General features: G+C 42.9%; 2 protein-coding genes across 3 annotated transcripts in view; one reads left to right on the top strand and one right to left on the bottom strand.

The window, feature by feature from the left end:
- The window catches only part of LOC143256373 (uncharacterized), a 92,315-nt gene that overhangs the window by 16,348 nt on the left and 54,707 nt on the right, over nt 1-21,260 (top strand). The window lies entirely within an intron of this gene.
- Nucleotides 2,059-2,769, bottom strand: LOC143257763 (C-reactive protein 1.1-like). The gene has a single exon (XM_076516796.1). The coding sequence runs from the start codon at nt 2,767-2,769 to the stop codon at nt 2,059-2,061; it is 711 nt and encodes a 236-aa protein (XP_076372911.1).

Here is a 21,260-nt window from a genome sequence, read left to right on the forward strand (position 1 = left end):
GTGATGCAACGTTGAGAGGATACCAAACCTTTCTAGTGATGCAACATTGAGAGGATACCAAACCTTTCTAGTGATGCAACGTTGAGAGGATACCAAACCTTTCTAGTGATGCAACGTTGAGAGGATACCAAACCTTTCTAGTGATGCAACGTTGAGAGGATACCAAACCTTTTCACTGATGGAACGATGAAAGGATATCATATCTTTTGTAATGAAACGTTGAAAGGATACTGAACCTCTCTTGTGATACAACAGTGAAAGGACACCAAACCTTTCTACTAATGCAACTTTAAAACGATTCGAAACCTTTCTAGTGATACAACATTGAAAGGATACCATATCTTTCTACAGATGCAACATTAAAAGGATATCAACTTCTGTATTCGTGCAACATTGAAAGGATACCAAACATTTCTACTGACACAACATTGAAACATACCAAACATTTCTACTGACACAACATTGAAACATACTAAACATTTCTGCTGATGCAATGTTGATATTTGTTTTATTTGTCGGTTATTTATGTGACTTGTACATGCCAGCTGAATTTGTTAAGCATCATATAATTACTTACATTATATTCATGTTATTCTTACAAAATCAAAAGATTTATTATATGATCTTGTTTCTTTAGCAGTTGACCAGTTTCGAATTGCAAATCAATTTATTTTCTTTAAAAAACGTCTCGTGTCGAAACGGGATATTTTGATATTCACGGAACCATTCTTCAACAGTTAGAAATGTTATTATTGGAATTCATTACCCCGTGTTTTCCAGTTCCACCTTCTCAGCCTGTGTGAAGTTTGAGGCTTATCCAATATACATGCTGCTGTGTTATAACATGTCGGTTTCGAGAGTTGCGCGTGCGTACCATTTGTTGGGGTATTACGGGTATCTCGACTTGGAACTATGGTGTAGTTGCGATTCTTTCCTGAGGCAGGTATGAAACAGTATAGAACGTGGCTATTTTTCAAGTTATACTAGTTTTCATACTTTACGTTAGAAGTTTCAAAGTCAAGGGAAATTGATCGATAAATGACATCTTAATATAAAGAGACACATATTTCTAAGATTCAGTTGTAATAATAATTCTTATATTATTAATACTTTTGTTCTTGCAGAAGAAGAATGTTATTACTAGTGTCATAATCATGTCAGTAAGAGAATTAGAAATTGTTATTGTAATGATATAATTATAAAACCTGGCTTGTATCTAAAGCATCAGAAAGTTTTGTGAAGACTGTGGAAAAACGTTCGACTTAAGAAACCCAACGTTATCATTCTTGATTTAACCAGTCTGTCCTGTTATCTTACAACAATGCTGTGTTTAAAATACTGTTTCTTGTTTCAACCAATCTCTTCTGTTATCTTACAGCAATGCTATGTTAAAAATGCTGTTTCTCCTTTCAACCAGTCTCTCTTGTTATCTTACAACTGTACCATGTTTAAAATATTGTTTGTTGTTTCAACCTATGTGTCTTGTTATCTTACAACAATGATGTGTTTAAAATACTGTTTTTTGTTTCAACCAGTCTCTCCTGTTATCTTACAACAATGCTATGTTAAAATGCTGTTTCTCCTTTCAACCAATCTCTCTTGTTATCTTACAACAATGTTGTGTTTAAGATTCTGTGTTTTGTTACAACCAGTATCTCCTGTTATGTTACAACAATGGTATGTTTGAAGTATTATTTCTTCTTTCAACTACAGGTGTTTTGACTAAGTTAATAATGTGTAGTTAAGTAGGCAAATCTTACTAGTGCACCAATTGTAAACAGTAATTAACTGGTTTGACTAATAACAGTGAATAAGTATTAACATAATGACATAAATTAACAGTACATTAAGAGATAATTCATCAAAACGTCATTTTATTAACTAACTTGTTTTATTAAGGATAAGAATAATACACACAGTTGTTAAAGCAACTTATCAATATTAAAACATATGTTAGTAACCCGTCTCTCTTATTGCTAACACACTAGAAATAAGTAAAACTTAACGTCGTTAATAACACAATACTAGCTTATTTGTTGCACCACAACCTCACTCAGTTCATGGATCACATGCTTGAGACGAGGAAAATATAACTCCGTCTTCAGCTACAAAAGGAAACTTCATCCACGACAGCAGATTTCCCCGAGGGTGGGGTTCGTCACATGGGGCGATTTTCTTTATTTGTTCCTCAGTCAACGCTTCATTCCAGACCTGCAGGTCCGTGAGCTCACCTTCCCAAGCAGCAGAACTCTCGAATCCTCCTCCGGGTTTGTCTTGCTCCTGACCGATGACAACTGTACCCCCTCCTAAGATCCGATGGCCTGGTTTCAATGGTTGCGTTTGACTACATTGTTCACCGTTCAAGAATATCTTATTGCTACCGTCCGCACCAGACCACACTGCACAAACGTGATACCAGTGGCCCAACCTTACACCTGAACATGACGAACTGACGTGGTCAGTATGGACGAATAGGTTAATTGCTGCTTTAAAATCATTCTTAACAGAGATTCCCAAAATAAATTCGTTATCCATGGATGGGTGAGCGTAAGAAAAGAAATAGCCAGTTCTTGATATCCAGGGTTTGATTCTCTGACACACTGTTATCTGGTCTAAAGACGGTAAACTTTGTTCCAGTCGAAGATGTGGAAACTTGTTTGAACTTGATGGTGGAAAATGAACTTTAAGTCGTTGTGTTGAAACCACTAGACTCGGTTGACCGAGGACAGCCACAGTGAAGACGGCGATTGATGGAAGCGTGATTTTCATGTTTTGTTGTTTCAACTGTACAACCAATTGGGGTTAAAGTGACTCTGACCTCAGCAGAGTTGAAAATATAACTTTCAAATATCTGATCACGTGAACAGATGACACACCAGTTTCTGTGAAGGGCACTTAACATTGCTTCTCCATATATGGTTTTAGGTGTTAGATGTCCCCTTATAAGGAAAGGAAACAAAGCGTTGTTGTTGTGTGATCGTTAAAGGAATATTTTGGTTTAATACAGAACACACTTTTAACTATGTTCATGAAGATGTCTCACAGAACACACTGTGTGTTATTAACAGGAGTGATGTTCCACTTTCTTGGACTGTGATAATTCAAACTATTAACATTTTCAGTGGATGTAATGTACTGAATCCTTACTTCATGTATCAAATCTGAAAGCAGTCATTAAGAAACGCTTGACATATAAAATGGTATAAATATAAAATAACTGACTTATAACACCTCCATGTTTTATTGAGTTTTTTTCATTTTCTTAAAGTATTAAAACTTTATTTTATAAAAATACATTTGTAACTTGCATGAATTTTTTTTTTTAAATTTGACATACTGATAGAAGCTATAAAGGTACAGTTAGGGGGCTCATTTGATGTAAATATAAACCACATGTATAACATTTATTCAACAAAAATGAACATTTTCGCTCACGCCTTCTCCAAAAGTCACGCGAGCTGTCAGACTAAACATTTTTACCACAGCTTTAACGTGAGAGTAACAATGGACAGTTTTTTGTGTTTTGTTTGTCATTCGGATTAAAAACCGCTGTCTTAGTGTGTTATTTTCATACTGGCTGTGGTTTGTTGGTATGTACTGACAAAAAGGTCAGAATATCTAATGAAAAACGCCTTAGATATGAATAAAAGTTGTACCCAAAATACGGATTGAGCGTGTGAAAGAATGAAATGAAATTTGACACCAAAGTAATAAGTAAGTTAAAGTGATTTGATAAGGACAAATATACATATATAAATATACTTACCAGTTTGGTCTTAAATTTGAGTTCATTTCTCCAGTTGCACACACTGAATATTTGTGTTTTGATCACATCTAAGGCGTTTTTGATTAGATACCTATTTCTCAGAATGTGGCGGAGATACTAAATTTTCCTTTGACCTACAAGGCTAGAAACTGGGTTTCGATGCCCATGGTGGGCAGAGCACAGATAGCTCATTGTGTAGCTTTGTATTCAACTGCAAAAATGTATTGAAGGTTGTGACATGTTTCCTTAACTTAAGGATGGTGCAGTTCCTAAAGTATTTTGATTACTTGATGGTTGTGGAGTTCCTAAAGTGTTTTAATTACTTGATGGTTGTGGAGTTCCTAAGGTGTTTTAATTACTTGATGGTTGTGGAGTTCCTAAAGTGTTTTAATTACTTGATGGTTGTGGAGTTCCTAAGGTGTTTTAATTACTTGATGGTTGTGGAGTTCCTAAAGTGTTTTGATGACTTGATGGTGTTGAAGTTTGTAAAGTGTTTTCATGACTAGATAGGACTGCTGTTTGTAAAGTGTTTTCATGACTGGCCAGCAGTGTATATCCCCATGATATTGAACTCCTACCAGAGGAAGGACACTCACTCAGTCAGCCGTTTCCACCGTCGCAGAGTTTTTGAACCTAATGGCGAAATTAACTATTTCTTTTATAACGCGTTCACAGAAAAACTGAGCATATTCACCACTTCTCTCCTGGAGTATTAGTGTATCAAGTGTTATTTATTTATTTCAACGGGAAATTTACGGTCGTCAGTTTGTGATACTCGAGAGGCCAACTGTAAAGTTACAACAGCTGAGTTCTATAAAACCTAGGCCTGTTGATCTTATCACACAGAAAGGATACCAAACATTTCTACTGATGCAACATTGAAAGGTTACCAAACCGTTATAGTGATGCAACGTTGAAAGAATACCAAACCTTTCTTGTGACACAGTGTTCAAAGGATACCAAACCTTTCTTCTGATGCAACATTGAAAGGATGAATTAAAACCTTTCTTGTGACACAGTGTTCAAAGGATGATGCAGCGTTGAAAGAATACCAAGCTTTTGATGCTAGTGATGCAACGTTGAATGGATAGCAGACCTTTCTAGTAATGCAACATTGAAAATATACCAAATCTTTCTAGTGATGCAACGTTGAGAGGATACCAAACCTTTCTAGTGATGCAACGTTGAGAGGATACCAAACCTTTCTAGTGATGCAACGTTGAGAGGATACCAAACCTTTTCACTGATGGAACGATGAAAGGATATCATACCTTTTGTAATGAAACGTTGAAAGGATACTCAACCTCTCTTGTGATACAACAGTGAAAGGACACCAAACCTTTCTACTGATGCAACTTTAAAACGATTCGAAACCTTTCTAGTGATACAACATTGAGAGGATACATACCTTTCTACAGATGCAACATTAAAAGGATATCAACTTCTGTATTCGTGCAACATTGAAACATACCAAACATTTCTACTGACACAACATTGAAACATACTAAACATTTCTGCTGATGCAATGTTGATATTTGTTTTATTTGTCGGTTATTTATGTGACTTGTACATGCCAGCTGAATTTGTTAAGCATCGTATAATTACTTACATTATATTCATGTTATTCTTACAAAATCAAAAGATTTATTATATGATCTTGTTTCTTTAGCAGTCGACCAGTTTCGAATTGCAAATCAATTTATTTTCTTTAAAAAACGTCTCGTTCCTATTTTGGTATGTATGTTAGCTGATGATACTGGAACAGAGGTAGTAATAAATATGTTCCTATTTTGGTATGTATGTTAGCTGATGATACTGGAACAGAGGCAGTAATAAATATGTTCCTATTTTGGTATGTATGTTAGCTGATGATACTGGAACAGAGGCAGTAATAAATATGGAATAGTTGATGTTCGAACAAATATTGTATTACAAACAGTGTGTTAACATTTTACTATAAAATCAAAACATGAATTCCACAAATGATTCAGAAGGACTTAAGAAGAATAAGTGAATGAAATTAAATACGAAGAAACAAAATTTACTCAAGTTAATGTGATGACACCCGATTACTAGTGAAGAATTACAAATACAAAATTTACTGAAGTTAATGTGATGAACACCCGATTACTAGTGAAGAATAACAAATACCCAAGTCTGACTGGCATAAAGAGTAGAATAAATGTGCGCATGTTACTAGCAGCTCATAAAACGTGAGTGCAGTTTGAGGTTCACACACACATATGGTGTTTGAATGTATGGGTGTAGATAGAGGTCCACACACCAACAACCTTACGTATGGTGTCTAAAGGCTTGGCTGTAGAGAGAGGTCCACACACCAACTATCTTACATATGGTGTTCGAAGGTATGACTGTAGATAGAGGTCCACACAAACAACCTTACGTATGGTGTTTGAAGGCATGGTCTGAAATAGCGGTCCACACACCGATAACTTTACGTATGGTGTCTAAAGGTTTGGCTGTAGAGAGAGGTCCACACACCAACAACCTTACGTATTTTACACCTTTTTACATATGGGTGTAAAACTGGATAGTACGTTATGTTTAATTTCAAATTTTAACAAAGATCCTGACCTCGATGACTTCAGAACTAGATACGGTCATATGAGGGTCTACAGATACCTGACTAAGGTGAAAGACTAAATGCAAGGTTCCTGGTGCTGGGTGAAACATTGCTATGTTTTCAGTTGATTTATTTACGTTTTTAGAGAGTCATCTCTACAAGCTAAAGCTGGAGGGTTCTTCCGTCATTCGTTAAGTATCCGAAAACTAGTTAAGGAGAATTCTGATTGGTCAGTTGCACGTTAACACTTCACTAATATCAATGAATTTACAAAGCATGTCTGGGCTTGTTATAATAGTAATCCATCCATAACTCAAGAAGAAATTGTCAGTGATACCGATTTCTGGCTCTAATCCTCATTTTGTTAATGAATGTTCAACAGAAATTTATATTCATACAGAGTTTGTAAAATTAAAGAGCTAGTATAAAGTTTTCAGAGGAAATTATCCAGGTTCATCTGTTCTCCAATCTAGAAGTGTTCGTAGGTTGCTCAGGAAGATTTATTTAGCAATATTTACTGTAAATTAACAAAATGATTCATGCAGCAAAAATACAGTTAACGAAATAGTGATACATGAACGTTTTTGGTATCAGATTCGGTTCAAAAACATGGACAGATGGAACAAAGTAGAAGGAGTGAAGAGCTATTGTCAGTAAGTTGTTAGTTATTAGTTGTTTTTTCGGTTCAAAAACATGGACAGATGGAACAAAGTAAAAGGATTGAAGAGCTATTGTCAGTAAGTTGTTAGTTATTAGTTGTTTTTTCGGTTCAAAAACATGGACAGATGGAACAAAGTAGAAGGAGTGAAGAGCTATTGTCAGTAAGTTGTTAGTTATTAGTTGTTTTTTCGGTTCAAAAACATGGACAGATGGAACAAAGTAGAAGGAGTGAAGAGCTATTGTCAGTAAGTTGTTAGTTATTAGTTGTTTTTTCGGTTCAAAACATGGACAGATGGAACAAAGTAGAAGGAGTGAAGAGCTATTGTCAGTAAGTTGTTAGTTATTAGTTGTTTTTCGGTTCAAAAACATGGACAGATGGAACAAAGTAGAAGGATTGAAGAGCTATTGTCAGTAAGTTGTTAGTTATTAGTTGTTTTTCGGTTCAAAACATGGACAGATGGAACAAAGTAGAAGGAGTGAAGAGCTATTGTCAGTAAGTTGTTAGTTATTAGTTTTTTTTCGGTTCAAAAACATGGACAGATGGAACAAAGTAGAAGGAGTGAAGAGCTATTGTCAGTAAGTTGTTAGTTATTAGTTGTTTTTTCGGTTCAAAAACATTGACAGATGGAACAAAGTAGAAGGATTGAAAAGCTATTGTCAGTAAGTTGTTAGTTATTAGTTGTTTTTTCGGTTCAAAAACATGGACAGATGGAACAAAGTAGAAGGATTGAAGAGCTATTGTCAGTAAGTTGTTAGTTATTAGTTGTTTTTCGGTTCAAAAACATGGACAGATGGAACAAAGTAAAAGGATTGAAGAGCTATTGTCAGTAAGTTGTTAGTTATTAGTTGTTTTTCGGTTCAAAAACATGGACAGATGGAACAAAAGTAGAAGGAGTGAAGAGCTATTGTCAGTAAGTTGTTAGTTATTAGTTGTTTTTTCGGTTCAAAAAACATGGACAGATGGAACAAAGTAGAAGGAGTGAAGAGCTATTGTCAGTAAGTTGTTAGTTATTAGTTGTTTTTTTCGGTTCAAAAAACATGGACAGATGGAACAAAGTAGAAGGAGTGAAGAGCTATTGTCAGTAAGTTGTTAGTTATTAGTTGTTTTTTCGGTTCAAAAACATGGACAGATGGAACAAAGTAGAAGGATTGAAGAGCTATTGTCAGTAAGTTGTTAGTTATTAGTTGTTTTTTCGGTTCAAAAACATGGACAGATGGAACAAAGTAGAAGGAGTGAAGAGCTATTGTCAGTAAGTTGTTATTTATTAGTTGTTTTTTCGGTTCAAAAACATTGACAGATGGAACAAAGTAGAAGGATTGAAAAGCTATTGTCAGTAAGTTGTTAGTTATTAGTTGTTTTTTCGGTTCAAAAACATGGACAGATGGAACAAAGTAGAAGGATTGAAGAGCTATTGTCAGTAAGTTGTTAGTTATTAGTTGTTTTTTCGGTTCAAAAACATGGACAGATGGAACAAAGTAGAAGGAGTAAAGAGCTATTGTCAGTAAGTTGTTAGTTGCAGCAAGAAGATCTGTGCAATTTGTTAATTAACGTTTATTTAGCTGAAATTATTAGAACGTTTGATGTATTTTCGTCTAGGAAACACCACGCGATGGTTCATCACATGAGATGGTCGAGAGGCACATGCGATGACAGAGCAAAGTCCACTGTAAGATATTGATGGTACTTTAGGGGTTCCAAAAACGTTTATATTAAGATTTTACTAAATATCTGAAAAGAAAGATAGGAAGGAAATAATCATTCAAACGATGAATTATCTGGAGAACAGAAATACAAAACGATGGATAATCTGGAGAACAGAAATACAAAACGATGGATTATCTGGAGAACAGATATACAAAACGATGGATAATCTGGAGAACAGGTATACAAAACGATGGATTATCTGGAGAAAAGATATACAAAACGATGGATTATCTGGAGAACAGATATACAGAAAAAGCTTTGTAGAGCATTAACACTTGAAGAACTGTCAACACAACCCTCTGAGGGTGTAAATACTTTTAGATACTTGTTGGATTCTAATAATATGAATACGTCAGGACTGGCATAAAGAATTATTTAATTTCAAGATTTTAAATTGGTCAGAAATAACATTGTATTCTAAGATTACAGATGGTTTTAAAGTGACGTAGAAACTTCATGTAATGTAAGTCGATGGTATAATGCAATATAATTACAGACACAAGCATATAAAGCTAGAAACTCATTTCATTTATTGGACGTTTGTGGAAATATCTTCATGTTAGGCTTTGAAACAATAAACAACTACTTTAGAAAAGTCATTACTTTAAGTTATGAAACAATGAACAACTTTTCTGGAAAAATCATTACGTTAAGCCATATAACAATAAACAACTACTTTAGAAAAGTCATCACTTTAAGTTATGAAACAATGAACAACTCTATATGCAAAAACGGCTCGTTTGGGCTGAGAAAACACTTTTACATAGAAGAGCGAACAACTTTATATGCAAAAAACGGCTCGTTTGGGCTGAGAAAACACTTTACATAGAAGAGCGAACAACGTTTCGACCTTCTTCGGTCATCGTCAGGTTCACAAAGAAAGAGGTGGCTAACCCAACTATAGAAATTCCCAGTAACCAGTTAGCAACCCTCATAGAATTCACCACGATAAAGAGAAACTTCATGTTCAACAACCAAAACTATATACAAACAAATGGCCTAAGCATGGGCAACCCAGTAGCACCAGTTCTAGCCAATATTTTATGACACAAGTTGAAACACAAGCAATTAACACAGCATTACATCCACCACTATACTGGTACAGATATGTAGCTGACACGGTTGCGGGATTCAAATCTACAGAACACATACTTAATTTTTTCAATCACATTAACTCTATACATTCCAACATCAACTTCACATGTGAACAGGAAGAAAACAATCAAATATCATTTCTTAACCTCAAAATTACAAGAACTGATACACAATTTCAAACAGAAATCCACCGAAAAATCACCCATACTGGTCTATACATTCCTTGGGACTCAGCACATGAAACAAAACAAAAACTCAACATACTAAGAAACCAAATAAACACAGCCATAAAACTATGCTCACCAGATAAAATTAACGATGAATTAGACAAAATAAAACAATACTTCACCAACATCTATAAGTTTCCTCCACAAACCGTAGAAAACATTATACGCACACACCTAGACAGAAAGCAAAATCAACCAACTAAAGTAAGTACAGCTCACGAATCAAAAAACCACGAAACCATATACTGCTGTATACCATATATTCCTGACATCAGCAAACAAATAACCAACATTTGGCAAAAACTAGTAACAAAATATGACATTCCAGTTAATACCAAATTTATTCAAAAACCCGGCACAAAACTGAGGTCTATACTATGTAAAACTACACTGACAAACACCACACCAACATTATTTATAAAATACAATGTGATAACTGCCACGACTTCTATATTGGAGAAACAAGTAGAAAAATGGAAACCAGATTCAAAGAACATAAAAAGTCACCTTCACACGTTTTCGAACACTGCAAGTCAAATAAACACAACATAACCATAGAAAACACTCAAATACTAAATACAGAAACAAACATAAACAAACGTAAAATTAAAGAAGCCTTACTTATACAACAACTTAAACCCAAAATAAACCAATATAAATGAACGCCTTTATACCTATATTAATAAAATAAAATAAATAAAATTATATATTCAAACATCTAATACCGCCCTCTACATTTTGACACACAGTTACACAACCCCTTTCAGACATGTGGTCGGCTTCCGGTCAGTTACCTCTTTCTTTGTGAACCTGACGATGACCGAAGAAGGTCGAAACGTTGTTCGCTCTTCTATGTAAAAGTGTTTTCTCAGCCCAAACGAGCCGTTTTGCATATAAATTTCTCAACAAGTGGGTTTCGTCATCACTGATTAATGAACAACTCCTTTAGAAAAGTCATTACGTTAGGCTATAAAACAATCAACAACTACATTATTGTTATAGTTCTAGCCAGCAGGGTGTGAGTATGCTGTCGTACATTATTGTTGTAGTTCTAGTCAGCAGGGTGTTAGTGTGGTACATTACTGTTGTAGTTCTAGCCTGCAGGATGTGTGTGTGTGCTGTCGTACATTACTGATGTAGTTCAAGCCAGCAGGGTGTGATGTGATGTCGTACATTACTGTTGTAGTTCCAGCCAGCAGGGTGTGTATGTGCTGTCGTACATTACTGATGTAGTTCAAGCCAGCAGGGTGTGATATGATGTCGTACATTACTGTTGTAGTTCCAGCCAGCAGGGTGTGTATGTGCTGTCGCACATTACTGTTGTAGTTCCAGCCAGCATGGTGTTAGTATGTGCTGTCGCACATTACTGTTGTAGTTCCGGCCAGCAGGGTGTGTATGTGCTGTCGTACTTTACTGTTGTAGTTCTAGTCAGCATTGTGTTAGTGTGTGCTGGGTCACACATCACTGTTGTAGTTCCAGCCAGCAGGGTGTTAGTGTGCGCTGTCGCACATCACTGTTGTAGTTCCAGCCAGCATGGTGTTAGTATGTGCTGTCGCACACTGTGGTAGTTCCAGCCAGCATGTGTGTGTGTGCTGTCGCACAACACCGTTGTAGTTCCAGTCAGCAGGGTGTGTATGTGCTGTCGCACATCACTGTTGTAGTTCCACCAGCAGGGCGTGTGTGCGTGCTGTCGCCGCCACTGTTGTAGTTCCAGCCAGCAGGGTGTGTGCATGTGCTGTCGTACATCACTGTTGTAGTTCCAGCCAGCAGGGTGTTAGTGCATGCTTCTCGCACATCACTGTTATAATTCCAGCCAGCAGGGTGCTAATTTGCGCTGTCGCACATCACTGTTATAGTTTTAGCCAGCAGAATGTTAATGTGCGCTGTCGCACATTACTGTTGTAGCTCTGGCCAGCAGGGTTGTTAGTGTGCTGGTCGCACATCACTGTTGTAGTTCCAGCCAGCAGGGTAGGTGTGTGTGTGCTTCGCAATATCACTGTTGTAGTTCCAGTCAGCAGGGTGTTAGTGTGCGCTGTCACACATCACTCTTGTAGTTCCGGTCGGCAGTGTGTTAGTCCAGTGCTGTCGCACATCACTGTTGTAGTTCCAGTCAGCAGGGTGCGTGTGTGTGCTTTCGTACATTCACTGTTGTAGTTCCAGTCAGCAGGGTGTTAGTGTGTGCTGTCACACATCACTCTTGTAGTTCCACGCCAGCAGTGTGTTAGTCCAGTGCTGTCGTACAATCACTGTTGTAGTTCCAGCCAGCATGGTGTTTGTATGTGCTGTCGTATTTTACTGTTGTAGTTCCCGCCAGCAGGTTAGTGTATGTGCTGTCGCACAATACTGTTGTAGTTCTCAGCCAGCATGGTGGTTTGTATGTGCTGTCCCATTTTACTGTTGTAGTTCCTGCCAGCAGGGTGTGTATGTCCTGTCGCACATCACTGTTGTTCTTCCAGTCAGCAGGGTGTGTATGTGCTGTCGTACATACTGTTGTAGTTCCAGCCAGCAGGGTGTTAGTGTGCGCTGGTCGCACATCACTGTTGTAGTTCCAGCCAGCAGGGTGTTAGTGTGTGCTGTCGCAACATCACTGTTGTAGTTCCAGCCAGCAGGGTGTTAGTATGTGATGTCGCACATCACTGTTGTAGTTCCAGCCAGCAGGATGTTAGTGTGCGCTGTCGCACATCACTGTTGTAGTTCCAGCCAGCAGGGCGTTAGTGTGTGCTGTGATACATTACTGTTCCAGTTCCAGCCAGCAGGAGTTAGTGTTTGCTGTTTCACATTACACACTGTTGTAGTTCCAGCCAGCAGGGAGTTAGTGCGTAGTGTCGTACATTACTGTTGTAGTTCCAGCCAGCAGGGTGTTAGTGTGCGCTGTCGCAATACATCGTTGTAGTTCCGCCAGCAGGGTGTGTATGTGCTGTCGCACATCACTGTTATAGTTTTAGCCAGCAGAACGTTAATGTGCGCTGTCGTACACACTGCTGTAGCTCCGGCCAGCAGGGTCGTTAGTGTGTGCTGTCGTACATCACTGTTGTAGTTCCAGCCAGCAGGGTGCGTGTGTGCTTTCGCACATCACTGTTGTAGTTCTAGTCAGCAGGGTGTTAGTGCGTGCTGTCACATATCACTCTTGTAGTTCCAGGCAGTGTGTTAGTCCAGCTGTCGCACATCACTGTTGTAGTTCTAGTCAGCAGGGGTGCGTGTGTGTGCTTTCGCACATCACTGTTGTAGTTCCAGTCAGCAGGGTGTTAGTGCGTGCTGTCATACATCACCTTGTAGTTCCAGCCAGCAGTGTGTTAGTATGTGCTGTCGCACATCACTGTTGTAGTTCCAGCTAGCCAGGGTTTGTGCGCTGTCGCACATCACTGTTGTAGCACCAGTCAGCAGGGTGTTTAGCGTGCGCTGTCGCACATCACTGTGGTAGTTCCAGCCAGCAGGTTGTGTATGTGCCGTCGTGCATTACTGTTTGTAGATCCAGTCAGCAGGGTGTGTGTGCTGTCGCACATTAATGTTGTAGTTCCTAGTCAGCAGGGTGTTAGTGTGCGCAGTCGTACATTACTATGGTAGTTCCACCAGCATGACGCGAATGTGTTGTCGCACATCACTGTTGTAGTTCCAGCCACCAGGGTGTGTGTATGCTGTCGTACATCACTGTTATAGTTCCAGCCAGCAGGGCGCTAATGTGTGCTGTCGTACATCACTGTTATAGTTTTAGCCAGCAGGATGTTAATGTATGCTGTCGCACATTACAGTTGTAACCTGGCCAGCAGGGTGTTAGTGCGCTGTCGCACATCACTGTTGTAGTTCCAGCCAGCAGGATGCGTGTGTGAGCTTTCGTACATTACTGTTGTAGTTCACAGCCAGCAGGGCGTGTATGTGCTGTCGCACATCACTGTTGTAGTTCCAGTCAGCAGGGGTGTTAGTGTGCTGGTCGTATTTTTTTACTGTTGTAGTTCCGTGCCAGCAGGTTGTGTATGTCCCATCGCACATTTTTGTTGTTCCTTCCAGTCAGTAGGTGTGTATGTGCCTGTCGTACATCACTGTTGTAGTTCCAGCCAGCAGGGCATTAGTGCGCCGTCGTGCATCACTGTTGTAGTTCCAGCCAGCAGGGTGTGTGTGTGTGCTGTCGCACATCACTGTTGTAGTTCCAGCCACCAGGGTGCGTGTATGCTGTCGTACATCACTGTTATAGTTCCAGCCAGCAGGGTGCTAATGTGCGCTGTCGCACATCACTGTTATAGTCTTAGCCAGCAGGATGTTAATGTGCGCTGTCGAACATCACTGTTTTAGCCCGCCAGCAGGGGTTAGTGTGCTGTCGTACATCACTGTTGTAGTTCCAGCCAGCAGGGTGCGTGTGTGAGCTTCGTACATTCACTGTTGTAGTCCTCAGTCAGCAGGGCGTTAGTGTGTGCCGTCATACATTACTGTGTTGTAGTTCCAGCCAGCAGGGTGTATGTGCTGTCGCACATCACTGTTGTAGTTCCAGCCAGCAGGGTGTTAGTGTGCGCTGTCGTACAACACTGTTGTAGTTCCGACCAGCAGGGTGTGTATGTGCTGTCGCACTTTACTGTTGTAGTTTTAGCCAGCAGGGTGTGTGTGCTGCCTGTCGCACATTATTGTTGTAGTTCTCATCAGCAGGGCGTTAGTGTGGTACATCACTGTTGTAGTTCCAGCCAGCAGGATGTGTGTGCGTGCTGTCGTACATACTGTTGTAGTCCGCTCAGCAGGGTGTGATGTGCTGTCGCACATCACTGTTGTAGTTCCAGCCAGCAGGGTGTGTATGTGCTGTCGTCATCACTGTTGTAGTTCCGCCAGCAGGGTGTGATATGATGTCGTACATTCACTGTTGTAGTTCCAGCCAGCAGGGTGTGTATATGTGCTGTCGTACATTACTGTTGTAGTTCCAGCCAGCATGGTGTTAGTATGTGCTGTCGTACATCACTGTTGTAGTTCCCAGCCAGCAGGTGTGTATGTGCTGTCGCACTTTCACTGTTGTAGTTCCAGCCAGCAGGTGTGTGTATGTGCTGTCGTACATCTACCGTTGTAGTTCTCAGCCAGCAGGCGTTGCAGGTGCTGCCCATAATATCACTGTTGTAGTTCCAGCCAGCAGGGTGTTAGTGCGCTGGTCGCACATTACTGGTTGTAGTTCCAGCCAGCATGGTGTTAGTATGCGCCGGTCGCACATCACTGTTGTAGTTCCAACAAAAGCCAGTGCAGGCTGGTCGCACAACACGGTGTAGTTCCAGTCAGCAGGGTTGTGGCTGTGCCAACGTATCATCATGTTGTAGTCCCAGCCAGCAGAGTGTGTGTGGCTGTCGTAACGCATCACTGGTTGTAGTTCCAGCCAGCAGGGTGCGTATGTGCTGGTCGCACATCACTGTTGTAGTTCCAGCCAGCAGGCGTGTTAGTGTGGCCGCTTCGCACATTACCGTTATAATCTCAGCCAGCAGCGTGCTTAATTCCAGCAGCTGTCGCACATCATCTGTTATAGTCTTTAGCCAGCAGAATGTTAATGTGCGCCGTCGCACATCACTGTTGTAGCTCCGCCAGCAGCAGTGTTAGTGCGTGCTGTCGCAACATCATCTGTTGTAGTTCCAGCCAGCAGGGTGCGTGTGTGCGCTCCGCACATTACTGTTCAGTAGTCTCCAGTCAGCAGGGTGTTGCGTGCGGCCATCGCTACACACTCCCTTGTAGTTCCACGGCAGTGTGGTTAGTCGTGCGCCGTGCGCACATCACTGTTGTACTTCCAGTCAGCAGGGTGATAGTCCAGGCCGTCGCGTCAACACCGGTTGTAGTTCCAGCCAGCATGCAGGTTCAGGCTGCGTGCCGTCCCATTTTCACTGTTGTAGTTCCGGCCAGCAGAGTTGTGTATGTGCTGTCGCATAACACTGTTGTAGTTCCAGCTTCAGCATGTATTTGCGTTTGTGCTGTGCCGTCGTAACTTCACTGTTGTAGTTCCTAGCCAGCAGGCGTGTATATCCCGTCGCAATATCACTGTTGTAGTTCCATTCAGCAGGGTGTGTATGTTGCTGTACATCATCATTGTAGTTCCAGCCAGCAGGTGTTAGTGTGCTGTCGCACATCACTGTTGTAGTCTCCAGCCAGCAGGGCGTTAGTGTGTGCTGCTCGCAACATCACTGTTGCAGTTCCAGTCAGCAATAGTTAGGTATGCGCCGTCGCACATCACTGTTGTAGTTCCAGCCAGCAGGGCGTTAGTGTGTGCGTTCGATACTATCACTGTCTCAGTTCCAGCCAGCAGGAGTTAGTGGGTGTGTTGCCTGTTAATCACTGTCCCAGTTCCAGCCAGCAGGGAGTTAGTGCGTGTAGTGTCGCACATCACTGTTGTAGTCTCAGCCAGCAGGGTGTTAGTGCGTGCGCTGGTCGCACATCACCGTTGTAGTTCCAGCCAGCAGGGGTGTATGTGCTGCTCGTACATTTCACTGCTTATAGTTTGTTTCCAGCCAGAACGGTTAATGTGCGTGCCGTCGCACATCATCATTGTAGTTCTGGCCAGCAGGGTGTTAGGCGCGCCGGTCGCACATCACTGTTGTAGTTCCAGTCAGCAGGGGCGTGCGTGCGGCGCTTCGCATATCACTGGTTGTAACCTAGTCAGCAGGTTGCTGGTGCGCTGGTCACACATCACCTTCTGTAGTTCCTGGTCGGCAGTGTGTTGTCCAGGCCGTCGCACATCACTGTTGTAGTCTCCAGTCAGCAGGCGTTTTGTGCAGGCGCTGGTCGTATCTTTACCGTTTGTAGTTCCAGTGCCAGTTGCATGCGTGTCCGTCGTCTGCACATCATCACTGGTAGTTCCAGTCAGCAGGGCGTTAGTGTGCGCTGGTCACACATATCACTGTTGTAGTTCCAGACAGCATGGTGTTAGTATGCGCTGTCGCAATATCACTGTTGTAGTCCCAGCCAGTAGGGTCAGGTGTGCTGGCCCGTACATTACTGTTGGTAGCACCAGTCGGTATGCGTTAGTGTGGCTGGTCGCACATCATCAGTGGTAGTTCCTTGCCAGCAGCGTTGTGTATGTGCTGTCGCACATTACTGTTGCCAGATCCAGCAGGGTGCTGCCGGTCGTAACATTAATGTTGTAGTCTCCCATCAGCAGGTGTTAGTGTGCGCAGGCCCGTATATCACTATGGTAGTTCCTGGCCCAGCACGACGCGGGAATGTGCCATCGCAACATCACTGTTGTAGTTCCCAGCCACCAGGGTGTGCATGCTGTCGCAGATCACCGTTATAGTTCCAGCCAGCAGGCGCTAATGTGTGCGTCGCACATATCACTGTTATAGTTGTTAGCCAGCAGGATGCATGCGCCGCGCCACGCATTACAGCTGTAACCTGGCCAGCAGCAGGCCAGTGTGCGCCGTCGCACATCACTGTTGTAGTTCCAGCCAGCAGGGTGCGCGCGTGAGCTTCTGCACATCATTGTAGTTCCAGTCAGCATGGCGTGTGCGCCTGTCGCACATCACTGTTGTAGTTCCAGTCAGCAGGGTGTTAGTGCGCCGGTCGCATTTTACCTGTTGTAGTTCCTTGCCAGCAGGACAGGTATGTCCTGTCGCACATCTTGTTGTAGTTCCAGTCAGCAGGCGTGTATGTGCTGTCGCTACTTCACTGTTGTAGTTCCAGCCAGCAGGGCGTTAGTGTGCGCCGGTCGCACATCACTGTTGTAGTTCTGAAGCAATCAGGGTGCATGCGTGCTGTCGTACATCACTGTTGTAGTTCCAGCCACCAGGGTGTATGCTGCTGTCGCACATTACTGTTATAGTTCCAGCTCAGCAGGGTGCTAATGTGCGCTGGTCGCACATCATCACTGTTATAGTTTTAGCCAGCAGGATGTTAATGTGCGCTGGTCGAACATTACTGTTGTAGCCCACCAGCAGGTGTTAGTGTGCGCTGTCGCACATCACTGTTGTAGTTCCAGTCCAGCAGGGTGCGTGTGTGAGTCTCTCAACATCACTGTTGTAGTTCCAATCAGCAGGGCGTTAGTGTGTGCTGTCATACATCACTGTTGTAGTTCCAGCCAGCAGGGTGTTAGTGTGCTGTCGCAATAACACTGTTCTAGTTCCGACCAGCAGGGAGGCGTGTATGTGCTGTCGCACATTACTGTTGTAAGTTCCAGCCAGCAGCGTGTGTATGTGCTGTCGCAAATCACTCTGTTGTTCTTCCAGTGAGCAGGGTGTGTATGTGCTGTCGCACATTTCACTTGTAGTTCCAGCCAGCAGTGTGTGTGTGTGTGCTGTCGCAATATCATTGTTGTAGTTCCTTGACAGCAGGGAATGTGTGCGCTGGTCACATCACATCGTTGTAGTTCCAGTCAGCAGGAGGTGTGTGTGCGCTGTCGCAATATCAACGTTGTAGTTCCTCCGTTGTCATATTGTTTAGTGTGTGCGCTGGGTCGCACGGCACTCATTGTAGTTCCAGTCCCAGGCAGGGTGTTAGTGTAGCTGTCGCAACATCACTGTTGTAGTTCCAGTCAGCAGGATGCGTAGTGCGCTGTCGCACATCATCTGTTGTAGTTCCAGCCAGCAGGGTGTAAGTCCAGGCCTGTCGTATCATCTCTTTATAGTCTCTAGCCAGCAGGGTTAGTGCGCGTGTCGCACATTCATTGCCACATAGTCTTGTAGCCAGCAGGCGTTAGTTAGTGTGCTGTCGCATATCACTGTTGTAGTCTCATGTCCAGCAGGACGTTAATGCGTGAGCTCGTTCGTACATCACTGTTGTAGTCTTACCAGCAGGGTGTTAGTAGCTGCGCTTCGCATCATCACTGTTGTAGTCCTAGCCAGTCAGCAGGCGTTAGTGTGCGCCGCACACATTACTGTTGTAGTTCTACCAGCAGGGTGTTAGTGCGTCGCCCGTCGCACAACACTGTTGTAGTTCCAGTACCAGCAGGGTGTTATGTGCGTGTCGTCGCATATCACTGCTTGTAGTTCCAGCCAGCAGGTGTTAGTGTGGTGCTGGTCGCAATATCACTGTTGTAGTTCCAGCCAGCAGGGTGTTTAGTGTCGCTGTGACATACATCACTGTTGTAGTCTCCAGCAGCAGGGTTAAAGTGTTTGCTGTCGCACATCACTGTTGTAGTTCTAGCCAGCAGGGTGCAAGTGTAGTGCTGGTCGCACATCACTGTTGTAGTTCCAGCCAGCAGGGCGTTAGTGCGTGTCGCACATCACTGTTGTAGTTCCTGCACAGCAGGGTGTATGTGCTGTCGCAACATCACTGTTGTAGTTCCAGCCAGCAGGAGGCCTAGTGCGTCTGTCGCACGCCACTGTTGTAGTTCTTAGGGCAGCAGGGTTGTGCATGTGCCGGCACATCACTGTTGTAGTTCCAGCCAGCAGGGCGTTAGGTATGCTCTCTGCACATCACTCGTTATAGTTCCAGCCAGCAGGGCGCTAATTAGTGCCAGGCGCAACATCATGCCATAGCCTTTAGCCAGCGCAGGGTGTTAGTGTGCCTGTCGCACATCACTGTTGTAGCTCCAGCCAGCAGGGTGTTAGCAGTGCGCTGTCGCACATATCTGCTGTAGTTCCAGCCAGCAGGGTGTTAGTGTGCGCCTGTCACATACACACAGTTGTAGTCCCGACCGGCAGCAGTGTGTTAAGTCCGCGCTGTCGCACATCACTGTTGTAGTCTCATCAGCAGGGCGTTTTGTAGTGTGCTCGTCGTATTTTACTGTTGTAGTTCCAGCAGCAGGGTGCGTGGTGTGCTGGTCGCAATATCACTGGTTGTAGCCTTTAGTCAGCAGGCGTTAGTGTGCCGTCGCAATACATCACTGTTGTAGTTCCAGCCAGCATGGTGTTAGTATGCGCTGGTCGTTACACACTGTTGTAGTTCCAGCCAGTAGGTTAGCGTGTGCTGTCGCACATCACCGTTGTAGCAATCAGTCAGCAGGGTGTTGCGTGCGCTGCTCGCAATATCACTGCGGTAGTCTGCCAGCCATGGTTGTGCATGCAGCTGGTCGTGCATCACTGTTGTAGTTCCAGTCAGCAGGCGTGTGTGCGTGTGCTCGGTCGCACATCATCGTTGTTAGTTCCAGTCAGCAGGCGTTAGTGCGCGCAGTCGTATATCACTCATGGTAGTCCCACAGCACACGTGAACGTGCGTTGGTCGTAATATCATCTGTTGTAGTTCCAGCCACCAGGGTGCGTACGCTCGCACATTACTGTTATAGTTCCAGCCAGCAGGGCGTTAATGTGGCCTGTCGCACATCACTGTTATAGTTTTAGGTAGCAGGATGTTAATGTGTGCTGTCGTACATCACTGTTGTAGTTCTACCAGCAGGGTGTTAGTGTGTGCTGTCGTCGCATCACTGTTGTAGTTCCAGCACAGCAGGGGTGCGTGTGTGACTGTCGCACATTTCATCTGTTGTCAGTTCCAGCCAGCAGTGGTGTGTATGTGCCGTACACAACAAATGTTGTAGTTCCAGCCAGCATGGTGCGTTTGTGTATGCAGCTTTTGTCGCATCTTTACTTCGGTTGTAGTTCCTGGCCAGCAGAGTTGTGTATGTTGCTGTCGCACAATACTCCCTTATTGTAGTTCCAGCAGCACGGTGTTTGTGCGTGTTGTCATTACTTTACTGTTTGTAGTTCTTAGCCAGCAGGGTGTGTATGTCTGTCGCACATCTTTGTTGTTCTTCTAGTCAGCAGGGTGTTAGTGCGCTGTTGTACATTGGCCTGTTGTAGTTCCAGCCAGCAGGGTGTTAGAGTGTGCCTGTCGTCAACACTGCTGTAGTTCCGTAGCCACCAGGGTGTGCGTGCGTGCTGGTCGTACATCACTGTTGTAGTTCCAGCTCAGCAGGGTGTTTAAAATTGTGCGCTGTTACACATCACTGTTGTAGTTCCTAGCCAGCAGGGTGTTAGTGTGGTGCTGTCGCACATCACTGCCACAGTAGTTCCAGTCGCAGGGCGTTGGTGCGTGCTGTCGTACATTACTGTTATAGTTCTAGCCAGCAGGGTGTTGGTGTGTGCTGTTGTACATTACTGTTGTAGTTCTGTAGCAGGGGTGTTGAGTGTGTGCTGTCGTACATTACTGTTGTAGTTCTAGTCAGCAGGGTGTTGAGTGTGTGCTGTCATACATTACTGTTGTAGTTCTAGCCAGGGGTGTTGTGTGTGCTGTCGTACATTACTGTTGTAGTTCTAGCCAGCAGGTTGTGTATGCTTGTCGTACATTACTGTTGTAGTTCGTCAGCAGGGAGTATTGTGTGCTGTCGTACATTACTATTTGTAG

Source organism: Tachypleus tridentatus, chromosome 7 (genome assembly GCF_004210375.1).
Source record: "Tachypleus tridentatus isolate NWPU-2018 chromosome 7, ASM421037v1, whole genome shotgun sequence".
Classification (NCBI taxonomy): domain Eukaryota; kingdom Metazoa; phylum Arthropoda; class Merostomata; order Xiphosura; family Limulidae; genus Tachypleus; species Tachypleus tridentatus.

Bases quoted from the DNA above. Each gene is read 5' to 3' on its own strand.
- LOC143257763 (XM_076516796.1), bottom strand. From the start codon at position 2,769: ATGAAAATCACGCTTCCATCAATCGCCGTCTTCACTGTGGCTGTCCTC.